The 22,440-nt window shown below is 40.0% G+C and overlaps 2 protein-coding genes across 6 annotated transcripts in view; one reads left to right on the top strand and one right to left on the bottom strand.

The window, feature by feature from the left end:
• ankrd11 (ankyrin repeat domain 11) overlaps positions 1–11,135 on the bottom strand; it is a 111,244-nt gene extending 100,109 nt beyond the window's left edge. For all 5 annotated transcript variants that reach the window (XM_067587244.1, XM_067587254.1, XM_067587235.1 and 2 more), the window contains exon 1: positions 10,673–11,135. The gene's annotated coding sequence lies outside the window, so the exon portion shown is untranslated. The remainder of the gene's footprint in view (positions 1–10,672) is intronic.
• A 1,952-nt stretch (positions 11,136–13,087) lies between these two features.
• spg7 (SPG7 matrix AAA peptidase subunit, paraplegin) lies at positions 13,088–22,314 on the top strand. The gene is made up of 17 exons (XM_067587272.1): positions 13,088–13,660; positions 14,418–14,520; positions 14,605–14,694; positions 14,802–15,043; positions 15,144–15,283; positions 15,481–15,583; positions 15,668–15,793; positions 15,982–16,144; positions 16,349–16,522; positions 16,616–16,740; positions 17,015–17,117; positions 17,308–17,418; positions 17,517–17,632; positions 17,798–17,954; positions 18,496–18,659; positions 20,420–20,497; positions 20,657–22,314. Exons 1-17 carry the CDS (start codon positions 13,442–13,444, stop codon positions 20,861–20,863), a joined length of 2,421 nt encoding a protein of 806 aa, XP_067443373.1. The 5' UTR covers positions 13,088–13,441; the 3' UTR covers positions 20,864–22,314.
• Positions 22,315–22,440: the final 126 nt, after the last annotated feature.

The following is a 22,440-nucleotide window of genomic DNA, read 5'->3' as shown; positions in this document are numbered from 1 at the left end:
CAAAACACAAGCTGCTCTCAGACTGCTGGAAGCTGGGAGCAGCCTGGACAGGTTTATTGGGTTTATTGGTGAGATCTGTGCCGTTAGCGCGGGTCAGTCTACCTCCTCCAGCTCGTCTTTGGTGTCCAGGTGGGTGGACAGCAGCAGCTGGCCCTGTCAGTGTCTGAGCCTCCAAGTGAGACACGTAGACGTCTCATAATGACAAATGCTGATTCAGTTGGTTTGCATAAAATCAAACCGGTTTAAGGACATACACCGGACTGGCAAAACCAGAAACCAACCCAACCCTATTCTCAAGTAACATTCAGTTTTAACACCAACACTGACTGAAAAGAAAATGTTCTTCACCACTCTTAGGCAGAGCCAGGAGAGGAGTTGTATGAAAAGCCTTTTTTAGTCAGGCATATTAGTTAAAAAGTCAAATGGGATTATCTAGTGATGAATCTCTCACTTTACTGCTAAAGAAAAAGCAATGGGTGGCATCAATTTATATTTACAGTGCAGTGGCTTTGACAAGCTACAGCAATGTAAAAAAATTTCAACACTGGGGGAGTGAAAATTTCTAACATCTGATGTCTCTTCACTTGCTTCTTGCATAAAGTTTGATTTTTATTCCTGTCAAATGTACAGAGCACATCCTGTTGCTAATGTACATGAATGCCAGCATAGAGTTTGCAGCACATGCAAGTCGACATTTTAAATTCAGACTACTACTAAACTGTTGGAGCCTCTTTAACTATCCGCTGCAGTTACCACCTCTGTAACCCCATCAGCAGTTTAAAGTGCAGTTACAACAGGGAAAGTTTGGTACAAAAAAACAAAAAAAAGTGAAGTACACACTGTCACACATGGCTGTAATTTCTACCAAGTGTGTCTATAGAAAGTATTTACTTACAGGGATCCATATGTGTATGCAACATCAATTTGAGATTTGTTTTCACTTTGGCATTGATGCCTTTTCTGTTGATCACTACAAAATACTTAATATCCTGCTGTGATTCAAAGGCATAACAAGTAGAACACGAAAAGGGAAAGTACTTTATATAAAAGTACCGTACTTCCCGTATCACATCATCAACATTAAGAGGCCACTTCTGGCTCTATGTGATCACTTACTTTGTATGTAAATAAAGATAATCACACAGTACAGAAGTCTGTTCTCGACAAATCTTTGTCAGAAGACTTTGTGAGCATGAAATAGTGTTTTGATCGCAGGTCTCAATGTAGAAGCTCAGGAATTATTATTATCCTTGGTTGACAGGTAGCATATCAGCAATCAAATCATTTTTTTTTAATTCACGCAGATGTTTGACAACATAAAAAGAAAGTTATGCAAACACCAGCATTGTGTAACCCGTTCTATTGAAAAATAACATGAGCATGTTATATAAAATGAAACAGAGTTGAAGGTGACAGAAGACAGAACTTTATACATCCATTCAACTCCACTTCTTACCAGAACATGGCCAAAATTTTTAAAGTTGCCAATCATAATAAAACCTTGGAAGTAAATAGAGGTTTCATTGGTGTTTCACGGTTTCACACAAACCTTTAGAGAACAATATATTAAAAAACACACTTCCAAGCAAAGACCTCTCCTTGGGCCAAGGAGACAATGGGATTGCTGATTTTGCTGTGCCAGAAGTATGTTCAGAACCAAAGTGGTGGCAGAACTATTATTGACCCTCAAGGTACCGCTGCTGTTAGAGGGTCAGTGTGCCCCTTTTAACTGTCCTCCCCACACTCGGCCCCTTCTGAGTTGTCCCAGTTGTTATCTAATGCTTGATATTTTCACTGGTAGTCTTATAGTATGAGCAGTTGAACAGAGTGTCACTCAGGCCAACGTCAAAACAACATTTTCGCTAAACCACCTTCAGTGGGTGCCAAGCTTAGTATTTAGGTTAACAGGTTTTTAAAATCTGCAAGGGGTGTGGACATTTTGCTATAGGTATCAGTGAAAAGATGAAACATGATTCAGTTATTCCAGTTTAAGTGATAGATCCAATAGTTTAAAAACTTACAGATGCCAAAATACTGCACAGCTGTGTTTAAAACTACGACAGTATTTTACAGTTCTGGAAAGTTCTCATAACAACAATCCTTTTATTCTCCATATTAATAACCACAGGGTAAATAGTAGAACTGCCCTGTTTGTGTTATAAACTCTAGCTGCCATATGAGTTTGTACACATTTGACCAGCCAACTCAGTGTTTTGCCAGATTACGTTGTGTTTTGGCAAAAGTTCAACCAGATTCAAGTTTTTATGTCTGTTTTTTTTTTTTTTTGCAGAAACCCTCTCACACAGCTGGCTGAACACAGTGGTCTCATTGAAATGAATGAGTCAGATGCATTTTTTTTTTGATGCTAGCGCTGGTGTGAACATGGCTGGTCTGAACAACACATTCTCCAAAATGCCTCTCAAATGCTGTCACATCTATAACCTCTGAGGACATCCAAGATATCCTGGAAAGCCAGATGAACTCAGAAAAATGACACACTGGCCTCATTTGTCAGTTTGTGTCTGAAGCCCTTAATGAGCTACAGTGCAGGCATCTTCTACCAGCCAACAGCACAGTATGACCTCCATTACAGTAAACTAGGGACAAGAGCTTGAAATTCCAAAGTCCATACAGGCATCATAAATAAGCCTTGATCAAAGAACTCCCAAGTAAATCATCTGTCTGGAGGAAATTACCCACAAAATATGAAAAAGGCAAAGTACAAAAAGCAGCATCAACAAAAGGTGTAACAGTAGAGTGCTGTTAAAACGGACAGTAGGATGAATCACAAACTCTTTATAGCCACTAGCCTGGCTGTAAAGACAGAAAAGAGCTGAGTAGTGAAAATGCTTGTACTGGTCAAAAAGGGTGCTTAGATCCTTTGTGCCAAGTATACTGCCCCACAGCAGGCTGGGGGAAAACAAAGTATGGCTGGACGTATTGGTGAACAGGGGCATGGGCCCATACTGACGGATAGGACTGGATACCGAACTCGGTACTTTTAAGGGTACTGAATGAATTATGTTGGTAGCCTTTTTACATTTTTGTTATTACAGGGAGAGTAAAGTACCGAAAAAAGGTACCCTTGGGTACCAGTACCGAATTCCAGGTACCAGTATCGGTTCAAATATGACCGCTACCCAAACCTACTGACGGACCTCCTCTCTTTGGTATTTCAGTATGCCTTTGCTTTTCATTCACATCCCACCTGCACAGGCGCAGAGGCCCATCTCCCCACAGTCCTCTCCTCCCCCTTCCTGTTGTAGCATTTCAATGTAAATGGGTAGATGAATGGCTGCAGCTGGCCCATCAAAAGGCCATCCCTGCTGAAGGGCCTTGGTGATTGAGATTCAGCCAGGCCACACCACCTCTTCCCTCCCCCACCCAACACTTTGTCCTAACACCCTTACCCCCTGCCTCAGTTTGGAGCTTATGCCTAACATGAAGAGGACGTCTGGTCACAAGAGGGCTTCTACAAAGCGGAGATAGATGTTCGCCTCCTACCACAACATTAGTGAGCATGAAGCACTTTCTCAAAGTGGCAATAAATCCCTGATATTTTGTTTATCTCAGATTGTCGAAGGTTGATTAAAGAAAACTTTTTATTCTATGCACTCTCCTTATCAAAACCTGGCACCTACATTACCCACAATGCAATTTGACCAGAAATTCATTCCTAATATAGCCCCAAGCATCTAGCCGTCAGCAGAGATGAGGAGTGGGCTACAGAGTTCGATAACCTCAAGTTATCAGATTTTACAAACTTCCTTCTAGAGCCACAAAAACTTTTTTGTTTATGCAGCAGCACTCCAAACAGACTCTGATGTGTAAATTTGGTGTAGTTCCCCTTTAAGGGCAAGACACAAAGTCCTGGTATATATCTGTCCCTATGGATGGATGGATGATGAAGAACAGAAAAGACTTATCTGTGTTTTCATATATTGTGCTTGCCACAATATATCAATATCAACATCAATTTCAAATCATTCTTCTGCTAAGTTGAGGGAGGACAAAGCTGAAACTGCAATGGCAAATGGCATGGATGGCTCAGCATGAAACATTATTGCCTTGGTTCTCTAACAACGTAAGTACAGTATAAATACAGTGTGAACATCAGTCTCACATTAATACATGCGTTTACAATGCTAGGGCACTTAGACATACTATTTCCCATTAATGCAACTTCATCAGTACTGATTTTGTTTCGTTCCACCATTAGAACACCCAACAACCAGACACTGCAGATAATTATTGCCAAAACTGCATTAAGCACCTGCAGCTCTTCCCCCAACCACTTTACTGTGCTTAGACTGATGAGACAAAAATAATTGATAATAATGTCAAAATATACAAAATTTTTTTTAATCTAAGAAGGAGTTTCCCCACTCTGAGATGGCAAACTCTAAATGGGCTCTACAAATCCTACAATTCAACAAGAATTGCAATGGCTTCTTCATGTTCAAAGGGAAAACCTTTAGAGAGGGCCTTAAGATTGAGAAGAAGAAACAGAAAGTAGGCTAATACCCAGACCAACACAGTGGTGGGTCTCAAGTCTATGTGTACGGTTCAAAACCATCTTTCACAACCTTCCTCCCGACCAGGGTTGGACATGGATATGAGACTGCCTGGCTTTGGTGTACTAGCATTGCTAACAGGAACAAAAAATAATTCATATCAATGTTTAAATGCCATTTAACTGACTCACCAAAAAGAAAGAGAAAGAGAAACTTCACTTTTAGCTGGTAATTATCCAGTTTAATTTAGTGTAATTATGCGGTTTATCAGTTAGGTGAACTACACAGCAGACTGGACTCTCTGTTAACAGTGAGAACCAGGGTGACAGCTGTCCATGTGAATGGACCTAAAGTGGGTGGAACATTTGTTAAGTACGTTGAATACACACGACTGCTGGATGAAAGCAGTATCGGTGAGTCCAGTCCCTGCGTGTCAGTGGCAGGCTAAACAGACCAGAACAGCCGAGTCCAGAGGGACACATCGCACAGACAGACAGTCTCTGCCATCAGCTTTCAGATCTGGCCAACTAACCTCAGGACATTTCCAATGCCACGTATGGATAATACACATCCAATGTAGCCTCCTGCTCAGCAGCACATCCAATCAAAACACCAACTGTTGTCTCCAGATTTGCACCACCCCTAATTCATGCCTGCCCAGACAAAGGGACATTGCCATTTGCCTAATGGCGTTACATACTCAGGTTCTCTCAGTGTGGAAAACACACACACGGACATTTAGGTGATCTTGGGGACAAGATCAGAATCAGTCTTCCTGAAGAAGTGCAATAGTAGCATGTCTATGACAAATATGTGAACTAATAAAGCTACTAAGAAGATGTCTTGGTGTAAGAGAATAAGCTGAATCAGCAATTAATAAATTAAGTTGTTGAGTTCACAATGTGAGACAACTGTGACTCTAACTTTTAAAAAGAGCTGAAGTTCTTGAATGAAATTAAGAGTGTAATTAACTAGTATCCTTTAGGCCTACAAAGATATCTCAGTCAGATGGCAAATTCAAAATCAACAAATCCAAACTCTATACCAAATGTTTAATTGTTCTCCTTATAAATCCTGTAATCCATTAAATAAATATGGCAAACTAGCTAACTTACTGGTCAGTCCATGTTATGACACATTAATGCAAGGATGGCAAGACATATCAAACTCTGAAAGCCGACTTCTGTGTCATATGTGTTTCAAAGTTTTCTGCATACCTGAAACTGTGACTAAGCATATCAGTAACAACGCAAAAATATTCCTTTTCTGAGCTTCGATCGGAGGGATCAAAAGCCAAGTTTGTGGAACTTTCTGGAGAAGCAGCAGCACTGCCAGAATAGCGAACCTTTCCCTTTGATGTCCAAGACACTTGGGGAAGAGAAAATATTATCAAGAGTGGTGCAGTGACGGGCTAGCAAGGAAGCAGAATCTAACACAAATTAAAAGACACCATCAACCATCAGGACCTCCTAAACCCCGAAATGAGGCTGTACAGTCCCTCAGGGAAACAGCAGGATTGTGGCCCGCCATTTTGTTCCATTTCTCTTAGAGGAGGGGGGGAAAGGACTAGGCTGAATTTCAAAGGGCTTCAGATGCCATTTGAGTATCTGCCGAGATTGTGCTGGTGGAACAGCGGCTATAAAAGATTTAGAAAACTTGAACAAGGAGGAAGAGAGGAGAGTGAGACAGAAACCGAGACATAGAAAGAAAAAGAAAGGCAGAGACAGACAGAGCGGGGCAAGAAACAGGAGTAGCCATGCTTGTTTACCTAAAAGGACCACACTCACAGCACAAGAGGGGGAGGGGAGAGCCTGCATAGACAGAAGGCAGGCAGAGTGGGTGCTGGAGTTGCAGCTTAAGGCTTCCTCTCCCTCTTACTAACACGACTGACTGTGTTATTCTCCCATTTTAACCCTAAGAAGGTCTCCTCAGCTATATTCAAGGAAGAGATTACACAATGCACTGCTGAAGTGTCAGCCACCTACACATATTATTATTATATAATACATCCTATAAGGAGGCACAAGAGTGGAAAAAGAGCCACAATTTTCCCCCTTAAGGACCACTAATAAATACACACCATTGCAAAGTTTTGAGTCAGTGTAGTATGTAACATCTTTTCTGCACACACAAACTCATATAACCAGCAATATTTTAGGCAATTAGCTAACATATTTCGTCAGTTAACAGATAAAAAAACAAATGTGCTTTTTAAGCACATTAAAAAAAATCTAAATACATGCAAGACCAAGAGAAATCCAATCATGACATTGGAAGGAGAAGTGTTATGGACAGAAGGAGACATGGTGTTCAAACAAAAATACATAACAGCCAAGCCTAGCTGAGTATTAGGGGTGTAACGGTACACAAAAGTCACGGTTTGATACGTTTTCGGTATAGCAGAAAAAAAAGGAAGGTGGAAAATAATGTTTTGGTCCTTTTATTCTGAAAAATGTAAACATCCAACAATGGCTCATTGGCCAAAACTATTACTGAAATAGTTTAGTTGTGTTGCAGTGGAAACTATTACTGAAACAGTTTAGTTGTGCTGCAGTGGAAAAGGAATACAACTTTTCTGTTTCTTGCACGGAGTCAGGGCATCTGCTGACAGCTGTTTTATAATGATTAATGGTTGCTCAGAACTGGTTCCTACGATGTGTTTTCCGACCACGTCGGAAATCAAATGTGTTTAGTTGTTGTTAACGGCTTCAATGTAAGGCCGAGTGAAAAGCTGACCGTCATAGAGAGGGGAGGGGGTCGGGGACACGTGACATTGCTTTAAAAAAGGAGGTATAACGGCGAATATTTTAATAGTAGTGTTGCACTCGGTCAGTGTCATGGGAAGATTGTCCAGCCCAGGTCTCTCGTTTGTCATTCTGACAGCAGTGACCCTAAATGAGCATGGGTAACCAGGGAAACAGGTAACCATGCTAACTTGGCTAAGCTAGCTAGCATACATCCATGAGCATGCTACAGCTAAGTGGTGCACTGCCAAAGTATTCTGAGTGAAACTTGTGCTCTAGAATTATTGCTACAAATGTCTGAGTAAGTGGATTATTCAACTATTTTGACAGTAACTGTTTGGGTCAGGGAGCATACCAAACTGAGGAAAGTCACGTACCGAACCCAACATCCTCTACTGAAACGCTTAGATCATAGCTCGAAATAATAACATATGTCTATCACCTGCATCTGTATTAAAGCCCAGAATTAGTTTGCTTAGTTTGTCTGACCATCAAAAATACATGACAAAGAGAAAGCAAAGACGTTCTCAAACCAGCAGAAGTTTTGTTTTTTTTTTTTTTTTTTGGATGAATTACTTAAATTACTGTTTACCAAAACTGTGAGATAAAATTTCTGCCAACTAATTGTAACACTTGACAGTGTATGCACTCTTTTTTGCTTGCTTTTGAATTCTTTATAAACACAATGGTCACGTCAGCATGGCCACAGCCCGCAGTGATGAAAATTTTGAGAGGCACGCTTTGGTTTTGCAGAGCCTGGTGCAAGAGGCATGCAGCAGGCCTCGGTTTCCCTCTTTGCTTTACAGATAATTGCAGGAGGCTCAGGTAAGACAGCTGAGCTCCATTCATACGTGGACATCTGCCCTTTTAAAACAAAGAAAGGAAGCAGTGGGACAAATCCATACACACTGTGGAGTGAACAGTAATTCTTGAATTATTGCAAGACTGGCTACCAGAAATGAGCTTTTGACACTTTTAACTGGAGAGTTAATGGTTCTGTGTCACATTTCAATGACAAATGTTTACAAAGTTACACAGGTACATATACAACCGATTTCACAAGAACATGTGGCTCAGCTTTACTAAAAAGACAACATAAAACTGTAAATTACAAAAGGCATAAAATGACCTGCAAGACCATCCACAGTCTGACAGCATCAGTAAACAGAATAAGTATAAATATTTGATGACATTTCTACTTCTTTTATTTGGGTTGAACTGTCTCAATATCAGAACTCATGTGTTATTCCAACGATTCTGGCTGGTTATCATCGGATTTGATCGTATTCATCGTCTAGTTAACGTGTGCAACTGTTATGGCTGAGCCCTCCAAACACAGCAATCAAGACTGTTGTGTTCTCTCGCTGCATGTTCTCAGTTGTGTTTGTTTGCAGCCTGGCTGAAACGGCCATTAATGTGAGGGTCTCAAGAGTCGTGAGACACACGGCCCACTGTTAGGCAGCGGAAGAGCAGAAACAACAGAATTGTTGTCTGTCTTCGTATTACACGAAATTCGTGTCCCAGAACTACAAACACAGCTCGTGACCTTTCTGACCCCGGCAGAACTCCATTTCCTGTTGCAGGCAGAGGGTATGCCTTAATTCTCTGGAACCACTTAGAAACAGAGGTAAAATCTTTAAAACTATATGATATCTCAACAAGAGTCCTAGTTTTCCAAGACATTTCAACCAAAGCTCCTCACTACTACCTTGGTTCGGTCACTTATCATTCCACCACAAAATGTTAAGACATAGAAATAAATCCAAGAGAAAACAAACAAATAAAGGCAAACAAATATCAACTAAATAACAAACAAGAAAAATATATGTACACCAAAGAATGTCAAAGAACAAAAAAAAATCAACTATCAAACTGATTCACAGACACACTGACTATTTTTAACATGTGAAAGAGTTTCAATTGGATTTTCATTCTGTAAACAGGTTAGCCTACATTCACGATGTAAACAAATCAGTGAGATATGGTAATGTACCAGGGATAAATTGTGTTAAGAAAAAAAAGTTAGTTTATCTTTTAATCCCACACATTAAAATCTTCATGTGTAACAGAATAGGACATGTGATAGCACTGAATTGGAGCTTTAACTATAGCACAGAGATATAGGACCTACACAGGCTCAAAGGGGGCTGAGATATGCATCACTGCCTCTGCAGTGTAGTCAACATGAACGCCCCAACAAGCTAAAACACTCTCAATATCTTGGTGGAAAACACCACCAGCGGCACTGCAGTGTTTTCCTCAGCATTGGTACTGCACCAAAGAGGAGAGCCTCTCTTCCATACTCGGTTTACTCTACAGCTCATCTCCAATCCCACCATGTTGTACCCCTCCTTTATATGTTATTCAACACAGAAAAAACAAGCACGCCACTGAACTAACGCAAGTAATTTGACAGTCATTCATCCATATAACACACTGTTCATCTACTTACTATTTACAGACACTCTCTGATGAATCCAGTTAGCCTGTGGGCATTTTGCACCGTTCTTAAATAATCCTATAGAGCACACACATTTTCTTCATAGGTTCTTAGTTATGACTGTTTAATTCACTGCTTTCCTTAAAGACAGGCTTGTAGCACATCCATTTTGCTTTAGTGCTGGAACAAACCAGCAAATGGACATGACATAGTGCTTCATGACAAGAATTTATGAGGCTGTGCATACGTTACTCGAAAAGCAGGTAGACTAGTGCTGCTTAGGCCAAATGCCAATTACTGATGTCACTCTGACAATCAAAATGATCTACATTTTGAGGTTAGAACTGCGCTCCCTTGAAAGCAAATAAATGATCACTGTTGCAGGATATTATGAGTGCCACTCAATGCTAATCCTAAGAGTATGCAACTTGCTGTAAAGGGACCATGTAAGTTAATTCATCTGTTAATCTTGTAATGATGCATATACGTAACCAATATGTGGATGTATACATCAACATACACAGCACTAGTTACTCACTCAAAACATTTCATTATGATTTTTAAAATGTCAACACGCCGCCAGTGCCAGTTCCACAACACATGTAAAATCTTTTACCACATCTGTACTCTATTTGATCAAACAACATAAACTATCATGCCTCACGTTTCTGATCAAATTATCAGCATTCAAAGAAAAGAACCCACAACCAAGCATAACCATACTGGGGCTGCATCAGAGCCACGAGCTAAAAATGTTGCGTATTGCCAGTTAAGAAAACGGCAAATTACATTTCATATGCCAATAAAGCAGTTTTTATTATCCTCATGCTTGAATACATAAGTAAATACATATATTGCCAGTTGACCTCTGTCGTAAAACACAACAATCCCAAGTTAAACACTGGGGTAACGTTAGCAATAGTCGGTTTGTTGTTACCGCGTTAGCTATGCAAGACCAGAAAAAAATGACTTACCTCTGTCTGAATTTCCACAGAATCAAATAGTTTTCTGAATCTTTAATGTTTATTCTTTGCCACGATGTTTTCGGCCGATGCTGGATGTTCCCATTTGTTGCCGTCGGTTCAGAGTAGACTGGCCCAAAGACATCCGCATATACTTGCAAAGACCATCGCAGCTAAAAAGCAGCTCACTAGAATCGAGGCTAGCGCTAGCTTGTTAAAACCGTGTAGACCAACAAACAAGACGACTGAAGAAAAAAAAGACTCAAATATCCACGAAAACTCGAATACAGCGTGGCAATTTCATCTTCACCACCAAGTACAAACCTTCAACAGTCCATTTGTACAACGTTAGACTTGCTTGGGTGAAGGTAAACCATCAAAAGATCATATTTTGTTTCGGTTTAATCCTCTCCGCCAACCCATTCGAGCGGTTTTCGAGCGGCCTTTGACTCCAGTGTGTGGACGCTCGGGACGGAAACACTTCGGGAATGAAACGAGCGCCGTGATTGGTGCTGCCGCTGTGGGCGGATAACGTTTCTGTGCAGAATGAAACTGACGCCATTTTGGATCCACACAGCATCCCGTTTTCACTTTAAAACGGACGAAAGCAAGACTCCAACATGGCTGACCATGGTTCACAGTTTCACACGCAGGAGACCACACTCCATTATATAGTTGGAGGACCAAGCGAAGGAAATGGAGTACATGCAGTTGGTGCGCTCGTTTTCTACATTTGTAGATATCTTACACTTTGTTTATTTGGACATCTTTGGAATTATGGTATGTTAATTAAAATGCGAACGTTGGTGTATACTGTGGAAAGTAGTAGTATGTTTTTAAGCATTTTATAAAGCTGCCAACTAAGGCAACCTCAGAAATTATACATTAAATACTGATAATAGTTAACACACATATCATAAATGTATGCGGTATTAATATTTACCATACATTGTGGCGCTCATCAAAATTTAATTTTTGTTTTCGATGGACGGGTCATACCTCAAAAACACGGTGTGGGTCAGATGAGACAGAGAAAGCGGAGCGTGCCGGTGTTCAAACCTGACGCACCTATGGTCAAACTGAAACGCGACGGGGATGGAACGAAGGCTCCTATTGGCTCAAAGAAAAGTCCTCTAATCTCATTGGGTTACTTTATATGTCACTCAAACTGACCTGTACACGTCGCTATTAATGACAGTATTGCCGACGATTATTTAAAGCGGAGATGAGAGCCAAATATCTGCAGGTTTTCATTCCAACCAAACGACTCCACCAGTAAATTTCTCCTCCAAGTAAAGAAGAGGAGGTCATCAGTGAAATTACCTGCTCAGGTGGTCATTTGTAATAAAAACATGTATACTGTTGACACCGCATGGCACATCAAAACAAGTGATCTTACAACAGACAGCAAAATGTGTCCATGTGTATTCATTATTTTTAAACTGGACTGAAGTCTACTGAATCCAGAGCTCTTCTCATTCAACTTGACTAATAGCGCTCTCTGCTGGAGTACTGCTGAGGCGTCAACACTCTTGGAAAAAAATACTTACAATTTCGTACTACTTTCAATAAGTCCACCTCTGAACTTCTGACCACAGAATCACTTGATGATATTGATGATGATATTGTTTCATAAGTATCATTGGAGCAGGTATATGCTTCATTGGTGCTTGAAAGCAAGTCAATTAAGCGTTTTATTTTTCTATTTTTCTCTTTTTACATTTATTTTAAACCAATACACACAACAATACATTGCTGTTTCAAAAATGTCACAGATAAATCATAATGTATATCCTTTAGAGCTGCAACAATTAATCAATTAGCTGCCAACTATTAGCTATATTAGTCACCAAATAATTTTTACAATCAATTAATCGTTTTGAGTCATTCGTAAGAAGAAAATTTCCAAATTCTCTGATTCAAGCTTCTCAAATGTGAATATTTTCTGGGTTCTTTATTCCTTCTATGATAATAAACTGAATATATTTGGGTTTTGGACTGTTGGTCGGGACAAAACAAAACATTTTAAAACGTCACCTTGGGCTCTGGGAAAAAGTTATCGACATTTTTCACAATTTTAAGGACCAAACAACTAATCGAAAATAATTGATACACTAGATAATGAAAATAATCGTTAGTTGTAGCCCTAATATCCTTTACGTCTTTGCATATTGTACATATCCAGTGTGAGTTTTCTTTAAAAAAGTGGGTAGAATAGCGTCTATAAAGAGCTATTAAACTTAAATTCCTGTGCAAGCCTCTCTAATTCCTTCTCAAGCCTTAATATTTCAATAAAGAGATAAAAATAAAAATAAAAAACATTCCCAGTTTCAAAAAATATATATATAATTCCTGCGCAAAAGTATGCGCAGCTAGCAGGTCCTTGAAGAACAATAAGGAGGGTTGAAGTTCAAAGTTCGAGGTAAAGATGTTTTAAAAGGATACGAGATGCGTTAAACTTTATTATTCAACATTCAGCACAGCCTAAACACAGCCTTTACAATAATGGCAATCAAATAATGGCGATAAAATTAAATTTAGAGTAAATAAGTATTGTATTTGTGTTTTAATTTCCGTGCGGAGGACGTACGGGAGTAGTTAGATGCAGTGGTGGTTTTCGTGCTGACATCTTTGCGCTGCAGCACAGTTGAATAACATAGCAAGCTAGCTAAAGGTAGAGGTAAACAAACGCGCTAAAACATACAAACCTCACCTTTTAGTTACATAGTAATCTTATGCTATGCCATTGCATCTGTCTAGTATTCAGTAATTACCGACGGTATGGCAGCTTTGTTGTTGCAGGGCCGTGTTAACCTTTGTAGGAAATACAGTAGAGGTTTAACGTGGACGTTGTCGAGGCAAAACTCTCACATATTAGCAAACAAGCCGATATATAGCGATAGTGTTAAAAATGTGCTATTCAGGTGCGCCAATGTCAGAAAGATGCTCATTTCAAAATCACAGCGGACACTTACAGGTCAGCCAGAGAAACTTATACAGGTAAGTTAAGTCAAATACATAATAGATTGACTAAATATCGTAGTTGGACGAATGATTTTTTTTAGTGAAATCCCAGATTTGGGTAACTGTGTGACTGTTAGTGATGTGAGTTGTGAGAAAAATCTGCAATGAGTCTGTGAAGTGTGATGTGTAAAGTTATACCACTAGCCTAAACAACGAGCTTCACTATTCACACAGTGATTTCCATCAGTAATATCAGTTGTGGCTGTGAGAGTTAACTTAAAGGACAGGTTCACAATTTTTCAAGTCTGTCTGAAAACAACAGTCAGGTGCCCATATGAACACTGAAAGAGGTTTTACTGGCTGTAATCATTTCTTCTGTTCATACTGGCTATTAAAAGATCCCCTTCAAATGTCCTTAACCTTCTTTTAAATTGAGAGTATATTCGGGTGACTGTTTTTTGGAAGTGGACTACTGACAGTGACAATCATCAGTACCCATTCAAAACGTGCTAAAGACATTCCCCTGGATAGATTAGATATGTTTCTCAGTTTGTAGTTCAGGATGGTTTTAATATATGTGATTAATATGTTATTCTACTGTGGAAGTTCTTTGAGATAGTTCATGTTGCTTGTTGTTGTAAATTAATCGTATTGTGATGACATTTTCTATATTTGTTGGATTTGTTTATATGTTGTATTCATAATGAACGTGCAATCATTTGATCTCCCCTCTGTCATGTATTTTTGATATTTTGTCACAACAAAATATGTCATCCCAATGTTCCCATTTTAGAGTCTTCTCTACAGACCTTTGAGTCCTGGCATGGTGGGAATCAGCAAAGAATTAATTAGGAACAACCTGCTGAGAAATCCTGTTGGCTTGGTGAATTTGTTAGGTACACACAAATTCTTTATCAACTTGAATATGTTTATTTATTTCGTTAGCTAGCTACACATGATGAAAAACACTTTGATTACAGGGGCAACAAACTTCTTCAGTACATCTCAATCTAAACAAGAGAAAAATAAAAGTAATGGACCAAAGGGAAAAACTCCAGAGGAAGATGAAGGTAAGGGTTATACTGCTCTAACTATATGTCACATGACAGTTCATTGATTTCCATCTCCATCCTGATCCTCTTTATACTCCTCTTCCGTAATCCACCTCACCTTTCAGAGGAGAAGAAACGTCGTGAGCAGGAGGACCAGATGTACCGGGAGCGCCTGCGGACCCTCTTCATTATAGCGCTTATCATGAGCCTGCTGAACTCCATCAATACGAGTGGCGGTAACATCTCCTGGAATGATTTTGTCAATGAGATGTTGGCTAAGGGAGAGGTGTCACGCGTACAAGTCGTTCCCGAGAGTGACATTGTAGAAATCTACCTTCACCCTGGAGCAGTTATCTTTGGAAGGCCTGTATGTTGAGCAGAATTGAATACACACACATTACAATTAACCTGCATCTGAATTATTACAGTCGATGTGCATGCTAGCGTTTCATTTCCTGTTTTGGCAGAGGCTGGCACTCATGTACAGAATGCAGGTTGCCAACATTGACAAATTTGAGGAGAAGCTGAGAGCTGCTGAAGAAGAGCTGAATATTGACACAAAGGATAGGATACCGGTCTCCTACAAACGCACTGGATTCTTTGGGAAGTAAGATCATGACTTTTCTTGAAGAAATACATTCATGAGGTGCATGCAGGGCATTTCTAAGCAATTTGAAGGAATGTGTCAACCACAAAAAACATTCTCAATTAACTTGTGATTATACCGGACTTCTCATTAGTAATTTCATAAGAGAGACATTTTTAAAACCTCATGAAATGTTTCTTTATCTGTTTACTTTGCAGTGCGGTCTATGCTCTGGGAATGGCAGCCATCGGTGTGGCCATTCTCTGGTACATCTTTCGTCTAGCGGGCATGGGTGGCAGAGAGGGTGGCTTCAGTGCTTTCGTAAGTGACAGCACTTAAACAAATTTACATGCGTGTGTTTGATCTCAACAGAGTAATAACTGTATATTACAATGTACTTCACAGAATCAGCTAAAGATGGCCAAGTTCACCATTGTGGATGGCAAGTCAGGGAAAGGTGTGAGTTTCAAAGATGTAGCGGGCATGCATGAGGCTAAGATGGAAGTGAAGGAATTTGTCGACTACCTCAAGGTAAGCGTCCAGACTCAGAGTGAAATATGTTTTGTCTTGTGTATTACTTAACACGTGTGTTTTTATGTGAAACAAGCTTATCATTTATCAACTATCTACCTGATAGATTTGAGTCTTGTAGATAAACCATCTGTATCTCACATGATTACAACTTTAATTTAGCTTCATGTTCATGTTATCTTTTTCAGAATCCTGAACGATACCTCCAGCTGGGAGCCAAGGTTCCCAAGGGTGCGTTACTGCTCGGGCCTCCAGGTTGTGGGAAGACTCTGCTGGCCAAGGCTGTAGCCACTGAGGCCCAAGTGCCCTTCCTGGCGATGGCTGGCTCTGAGTTTGTGGAGGTTATTGGAGGTATGCAGGGATAGCACTAGCAATTGATATGGCATACAACATACATACTGATTATTTCTCAAAAATGTATTGTGTTTAGAATAATTCAGTCATGCTATGGTTATTAAAGTATTGGTCAAGTATTGGTATTTGATGTAGGTTTAGTTTAGTTGTTACTATTAATCCTATATTTTTATGTGAATTATATCATGTTTTTGTGTGTAGGCCTGGGTGCTGCTAGGGTGAGGAGTCTGTTCAAAGAGGCTCGTGCCCGGGCACCCTGCATCGTCTACATCGACGAGATCGACGCTGTGGGGAAGAAGCGCTCCACCAACATGTCAGGTTTCTCCAACACTGAGGAGGAGCAGACCCTGAACCAGCTGCTGGTAGAGATGGATGGTGAGTTAAACCTGAAATTTCAGAGCAGCTTGTAGTCATTACAGGCTAACTTTGTAGACACTGATGTCATTTTGAACTCTTTCACCTCTGCAGGAATGGGAACGACAGACCATGTGATTGTCCTCGCCTCCACTAACAGAGCAGATATCTTGGACAATGCTCTGATGAGACCAGGCCGATTGGACAGGCACATCTTCATAGATCTGCCCACCCTGCAGGTAGCCTCAAGCAGTCACAAAACCTAGTTGTGCCATTTGAAGTTATGATTTTATATTTCCAGTGTTACAATAAATTCATAATTTATTCATTTATGGCACTTTCTCAAGTAGTCCCTATTTTTGCCTTTACTATAAATTGGTATTTCCATTATATACTCTCAAGCAATCAAACAGAAAACACTAACAAAACTGATCCACTTTAACTGTGTAGTAGATTCAGACAGAGTTTGTCAGTTAAATCTAATGTGTTTCATGTTTGTTGTTGTTTTTCTAGGAGAGGAAGGAGATCTTTGAGCAACATCTGAAGCTCTTAAAGCTGACCCAACCAGCTAATTTCTACTCGTTGCGTCTGGCTGAGCTCAGCCCAGGCTTCAGTGGTATATACATATTTACTGTCTTGTCCTCCATATAAATTTATGCACATCTTCGCTCCTGACAGAATAATTGCTTGTCAACATCAATGAGCACTTGATCAACAACTATGAACATCTTTTGGACATCACAGCACAACAATGTTTATAGAGATGTCATCCCAGTAAGATGATTTTGAAACCTCTGTCCCTCCAGGTGCAGACATTGCTAACATTTGTAACGAGGCTGCTCTGCACGCTGCCAGAGAGGGGTACAAGTCCATCGATACTTTCAACTTTGAGTATGCAGTGGAGAGAGTAATAGCAGGTACAACATTGCAAACACTACTTGCATTGTAGGAAAACAATGAATTTTGTTATGTCTGAGTTGCTACTCAGTGCGTATCTGTTTGTGTGTGTCTTTAGGAAGTGCAAAGAAGAGTAAGATCCTATCTAAAGAGGAGCAGAGAGTGGTTGCCTTCCATGAGTCTGGACACGCTTTAGTGGGATGGCTACTTGAGCATACAGAGGCAGTCATGAAGGTAACACAGATGAGGGCCTTCACGAATGGATGCATATAAAAGGCCTTGAACAGTAAATTAAACAGTAATTTTATAAATGAAGAAAGGCTTCACTTCTAGCTCATTTCACTGTTTAAAAAGCTCTTTAGTTGAAATCATCAATAGATCATGCCATGTGTGTTTCAGGTGTCCATCGCACCGCGGACTAATGCGGCTCTGGGATTTGCCCAGATCTTGCCTCGTGACCAGTATCTGTTCACCAAGGAGCAACTGTTTGAGCGAATGTGCATGGCTCTCGGAGGAAGAACTGCCGAGGCTATCACCTTTAACAAGGTTACAACAGGTACATGCCATCTATACATAACCACAGCATATTCACATGCATATCATCTCCTTCCTATGAGGCACATCATCCTGTTCTGCTCAAATTTCAAGCCCTTCTCAATCTCAGTTGTTTATTATTTAAAGTTTATTATATTAAATAAACCCTATTAAGTCCTGAAATAGAGTGAGATCATTTCCCTTATTTCAAATAAGATTAAAACGTTTCAAGAGTTCTGTAGAATATTTGTATTTTAGCAATCATGTTTCAGGATATTTCAGTCATGTCAAATTAGGGAAACCGCGATGAAAGCAAATGGAATTTTGTCTCTCCAGTAGCAGATTTCCTTCTTGTTATAGGAAAACAACTACAATTGATTGCCCATATTTTTAATGTACTTGGAATTGTTTTTTTCCACTAATCAACTATCAATTCTGATTAACTCTAAACTCTGGATAGAAATTCCAGCCAAAAATCTAAGATTTAAATAGAAAATGTAAATACAAAAACACTGTATATTTTGACTTGGGTTAAACTCATTGTTCTACCTCTGTGTCCCCAGGAGCTCAGGATGACTTGCGTAAGGTGACACGTGTGGCCTACTCGATGGTGAAGCAGTACGGCATGTGTGACAGTGTCGGCCAGGTCTCATTCCCAGAAACGGAGGAGCAAGGTGCTGTTGGACGTCGGCCTTTCAGCCAGGGTCTGCAGCAGCAGATGGACCACGTGGGTTCTAAAATTGGATTAGTTTTCTATTTGTTAGCCCACATTAGCACACTATTATTATTATTTCAGTAAGCCATAATGTCAATATGGCCCTGTTTACACCTGCTATTAACATGTGTCTTGGGAGAATACCCATCCTATTGATTTGCTCTAACACTGCATCTGAACATATATAGAGTTATATGCAGCGATCTCCCCACAGCTGTGCATTTAGAGGCACAGCAGTGTAACTTCACTGATTATTTAAATCTCCAGACACACTGACAGGATCGGTCAGGATCTAATGTTAATTAATGTTCTCACATACAAAAGTCAGCTGTTACATACACACAGTCCAGGTTCATACAGTGAAATATTTTGGAGTAAAGCAGCCGTCCTCCTGATAAATCCTGAGCTCCATTATGTCGAGCAGTGCAGCAAAACTTAAAAACTACAGTTATCAACTAGACAGGACAGAGGAAAGTATTCAGGGGAAACAGAATGAAACATTTAGCTTCTGAAATACTTTTTTAGACAGACAAGCGAAAAACAAGTTGTTTTCTGGTTTTGGTTTAATTTCTATTCCAGTTGCGGATTTGAAGATGAAAACAGGTTAGAGGAACGGGAGAACAGGGAAAAAACGGGACGTGGATTTCGTGTTTTAATTCACATGCATTTCTTTATCCTGTTATCAAACAAGTTGAACACAGTTTTGGATGGAGGGTTCATGGACCGAGAGGCAGCAATGCAATTCCTGTGCCTAGTCTGCCAGAAAATAGAGGAAGTCAGTTGAGTAGGCGGTCCTTCAGTGTGGCCCAGGACACATTGGGTGCATCCCAAGTCTCTTAAATTGCATCCATGTTTCCCTCACTTGCGTCTTTTCCTTGCGTCTTAGTCCCTCCCACCGTGGATGCAAGGAGAGACGCGAGGAAACCAAGCTAGGAGAGAGGAAACGAGGAAATTTGTTTTAAGAGACATGAGACGTCCTCTCCTCTGAAGCGTCATGTGAAGCGACGTCCGTTTCTGATGACGGCGATAATGATAACAGCAGATAATGAAAAGAAAAATCTTTCTTATAAATGAAGAAAGTTGTTTATGGTTCTTTTGTTGATCAGACCGACAATTAACAGATTTTAACTATAAGATGATCAGAAAACAAGTAAAGCATAGAACTTGATAGTGATACACTTAAATTGAATCTGTAATCTGTCTCCACTTCAATATGAAACTGCAATGATGTATCAGATCAGTCAGATCAGCTGCAGCGTCCAATCAATAACTGATATCCAATAAGGGGGCGTGTCGGCCAGTGAAAGACTTCCGTGAAGGCTGCTCTCATGTTTCCTCGCTCCTCAGAGATCCATCCTCGCTCCTCGCTCCTCCAAGCAAAATAAGAGACTTGGGACGCTCGTCACAATGGCGCATCAGGAACAACTTCTGGCTCAGGCGAGGAGCGAGGAGACATAAAATAAGAGACTTGAGATGTGCCCACTGTGTTGCTAAAAGAATGTGGCCACGTGCGGCTCAGACCACTTCCACATGTGGTCTGATTGATGGGATCTTAATGCATGTTTAATGCATCTTGGGTGCGTTCACACATATACTTAGAGCTATTCACTTGTGATCGGATAACCCAAGCATGTTAATGCCAGGTGTAAACAGGGCCTTATGTGTTCTGAAATAGGACTACATATAATCCCTCTGCTAACCCTCCCTAGAACTCTGAATGTTGTTTATTGTTGTCATGAAGAATAAATATCACAGCATGTTTGTTCTTTCAGGAGGCTAAGATGTTGATCGCCCGTGCCTACAGGCACACAGAGAAGCTGCTAATGGACAACAGAGACAAGCTGACAATAGTAAGTTCTTCCCTTCTTTCACTCTACATGTAGAGGCAACATCGTTTGCATTTTGGTAGATGTGAGCCTTTTGCTTTCATCGAGCACAACACTGTATTATCTTTTGGTTTAGTGTCAAGTTACAGTAAGTCACAACTTGTTGGTGGTCTGTGTTTCCAGTTGGCCAACGCGCTGTTAGAGCGTGAGGTGGTGAACTACGATGACATCGAAGCTTTGCTGGGACCTCCACCCCACGGGCCTAAGAAGATGATCCTTCCACAGAGCTGGCTGGAGGCTGAGAGGGACAAACAAGACACAGGAGAGGACGAACCTCCGCCACCTCCCCGCAAACACAATGAGGAGGACATGAACCCACAGCTGGTTTGATCTTAAAATGTATTGTCTCAGAATTATTTCCCATCTGCTGCGTTTGGTGGAGTGAGTGACTTTTATGAAACCTGGCGTTGATTCCTCACGTTAAAGCTATAAATAATAAAGTCTGAAAGTTAAACTATGTTTCATAAAAGTTTCATAAAACACTGCAATCCTTGTAGCCTCTCTGCAAATAATTATTTGCACTTTTTTCCAGTTAGATCATTTCAATAATCTGAAGCAGGCCTAAACAAGCCAGTGCAGATGATTTTGGGAAGAATTCCATCATTTTCCTCATGCGCTTGTTGCACAGCCACATTAGCAGCAATAACAAGTCTATTTAAACAGGATGTATCTAACTAGCCTAAAGTGCAAATAGTGTAGAAAAGCCCTTTAATCAACATTTACTGTTTGTGCAGTCAACAATGACAGAATGTGTCCAACACAGTGTGGTGTTAGGTGAAAGTGGGATTATTTTTCCGCAAACAGAGCAAGTACAGGTTTTTATTGCACTTGAAAATGCACATTATTTCACGTGTGCAGATGATATTGCAAGGAAGCTTCTGGACATCTGTAACTCCACTTATTCTATGCATAAAAAGGCGTCTTTAGGGGTGATTTTTCTACCTTGGCAGAGAGTACATATGCACCAAATATATTTGCATTAATTCAGGTAACTCCCGTGTACACAAACGCGTTGAAGTCTGCATTGTTGTGTTTGATATCCGAATGACCAGCATTAAACTATACTCAGTTTTTCACAAAGAAGAATCACAACTGTTTGTTTGACATTTATATATAAGAGTGTGAACAAGAGTCATCTATTGACTGAGTTGGAACAGTAGTGGTTAAAATTAAAACATATCCTTTTCTAGGAAAACTTCTGTTTGACAGCTTCTGTTTGATTTGTTAATTTGACTGGACAGTTCTTATGATTAGTAATTCCACCCTGCTGCGGTTCTGTTTACACAGTCATAGTTTTGCCAAAAAATGGCAAAATTTCCACTTGATCTTGAAACTGATGACACGACATGAAATCTGAAAGATGCTGGTTGGATAGTGAAGAACTGGATTATGCTGCAGGAGTTGTTTTCTTAAGTTTCTTAGGATGTTTTTAAGCTGCTATTCTGCTGTAAAAACTGGCATTGGAATTTATTGTAATAGACTGAATTGTCCCTTGAGAATCGTGTTTCATGCAGATTTAGGAAAATCATTTCAAGACAGAAATTTAAAAGTGTCTGTCATGCAAATTGACGATTAAGCAGCAGATAACACTCCTAATCCTTTGGTCGTCTTCTCACTGTGAAACATACATATTGAGGATGAGATGGGTCAGTTTGTGGCAGTGTTTTGTCTGGAACAAGATCTTTGTATTAGGGGCTGTGTATTGGTTTGATTGACAAAAGTGAATATGAAGTCCCTGGATAGTCTTGCTTAATATTTAAATAAAGTTTTATTTAAACTTCTGTGTGTTGCGCTTTTATGGAATATTCTATTTTAATACCATATATGAATTGATGCATGAATTAGGAATTAACCTGTTAAAACCTGTGAAGAGTATCTTACTTCGTAATGAGCAATACACACACTAA

Source organism: Thunnus thynnus, chromosome 1 (genome assembly GCF_963924715.1).
Source record: "Thunnus thynnus chromosome 1, fThuThy2.1, whole genome shotgun sequence".
Classification (NCBI taxonomy): domain Eukaryota; kingdom Metazoa; phylum Chordata; class Actinopteri; order Scombriformes; family Scombridae; genus Thunnus; species Thunnus thynnus.
Note: the sequence above shows the minus strand (reverse complement) of the source record. Positions and strands in the feature narration are given on the sequence as shown.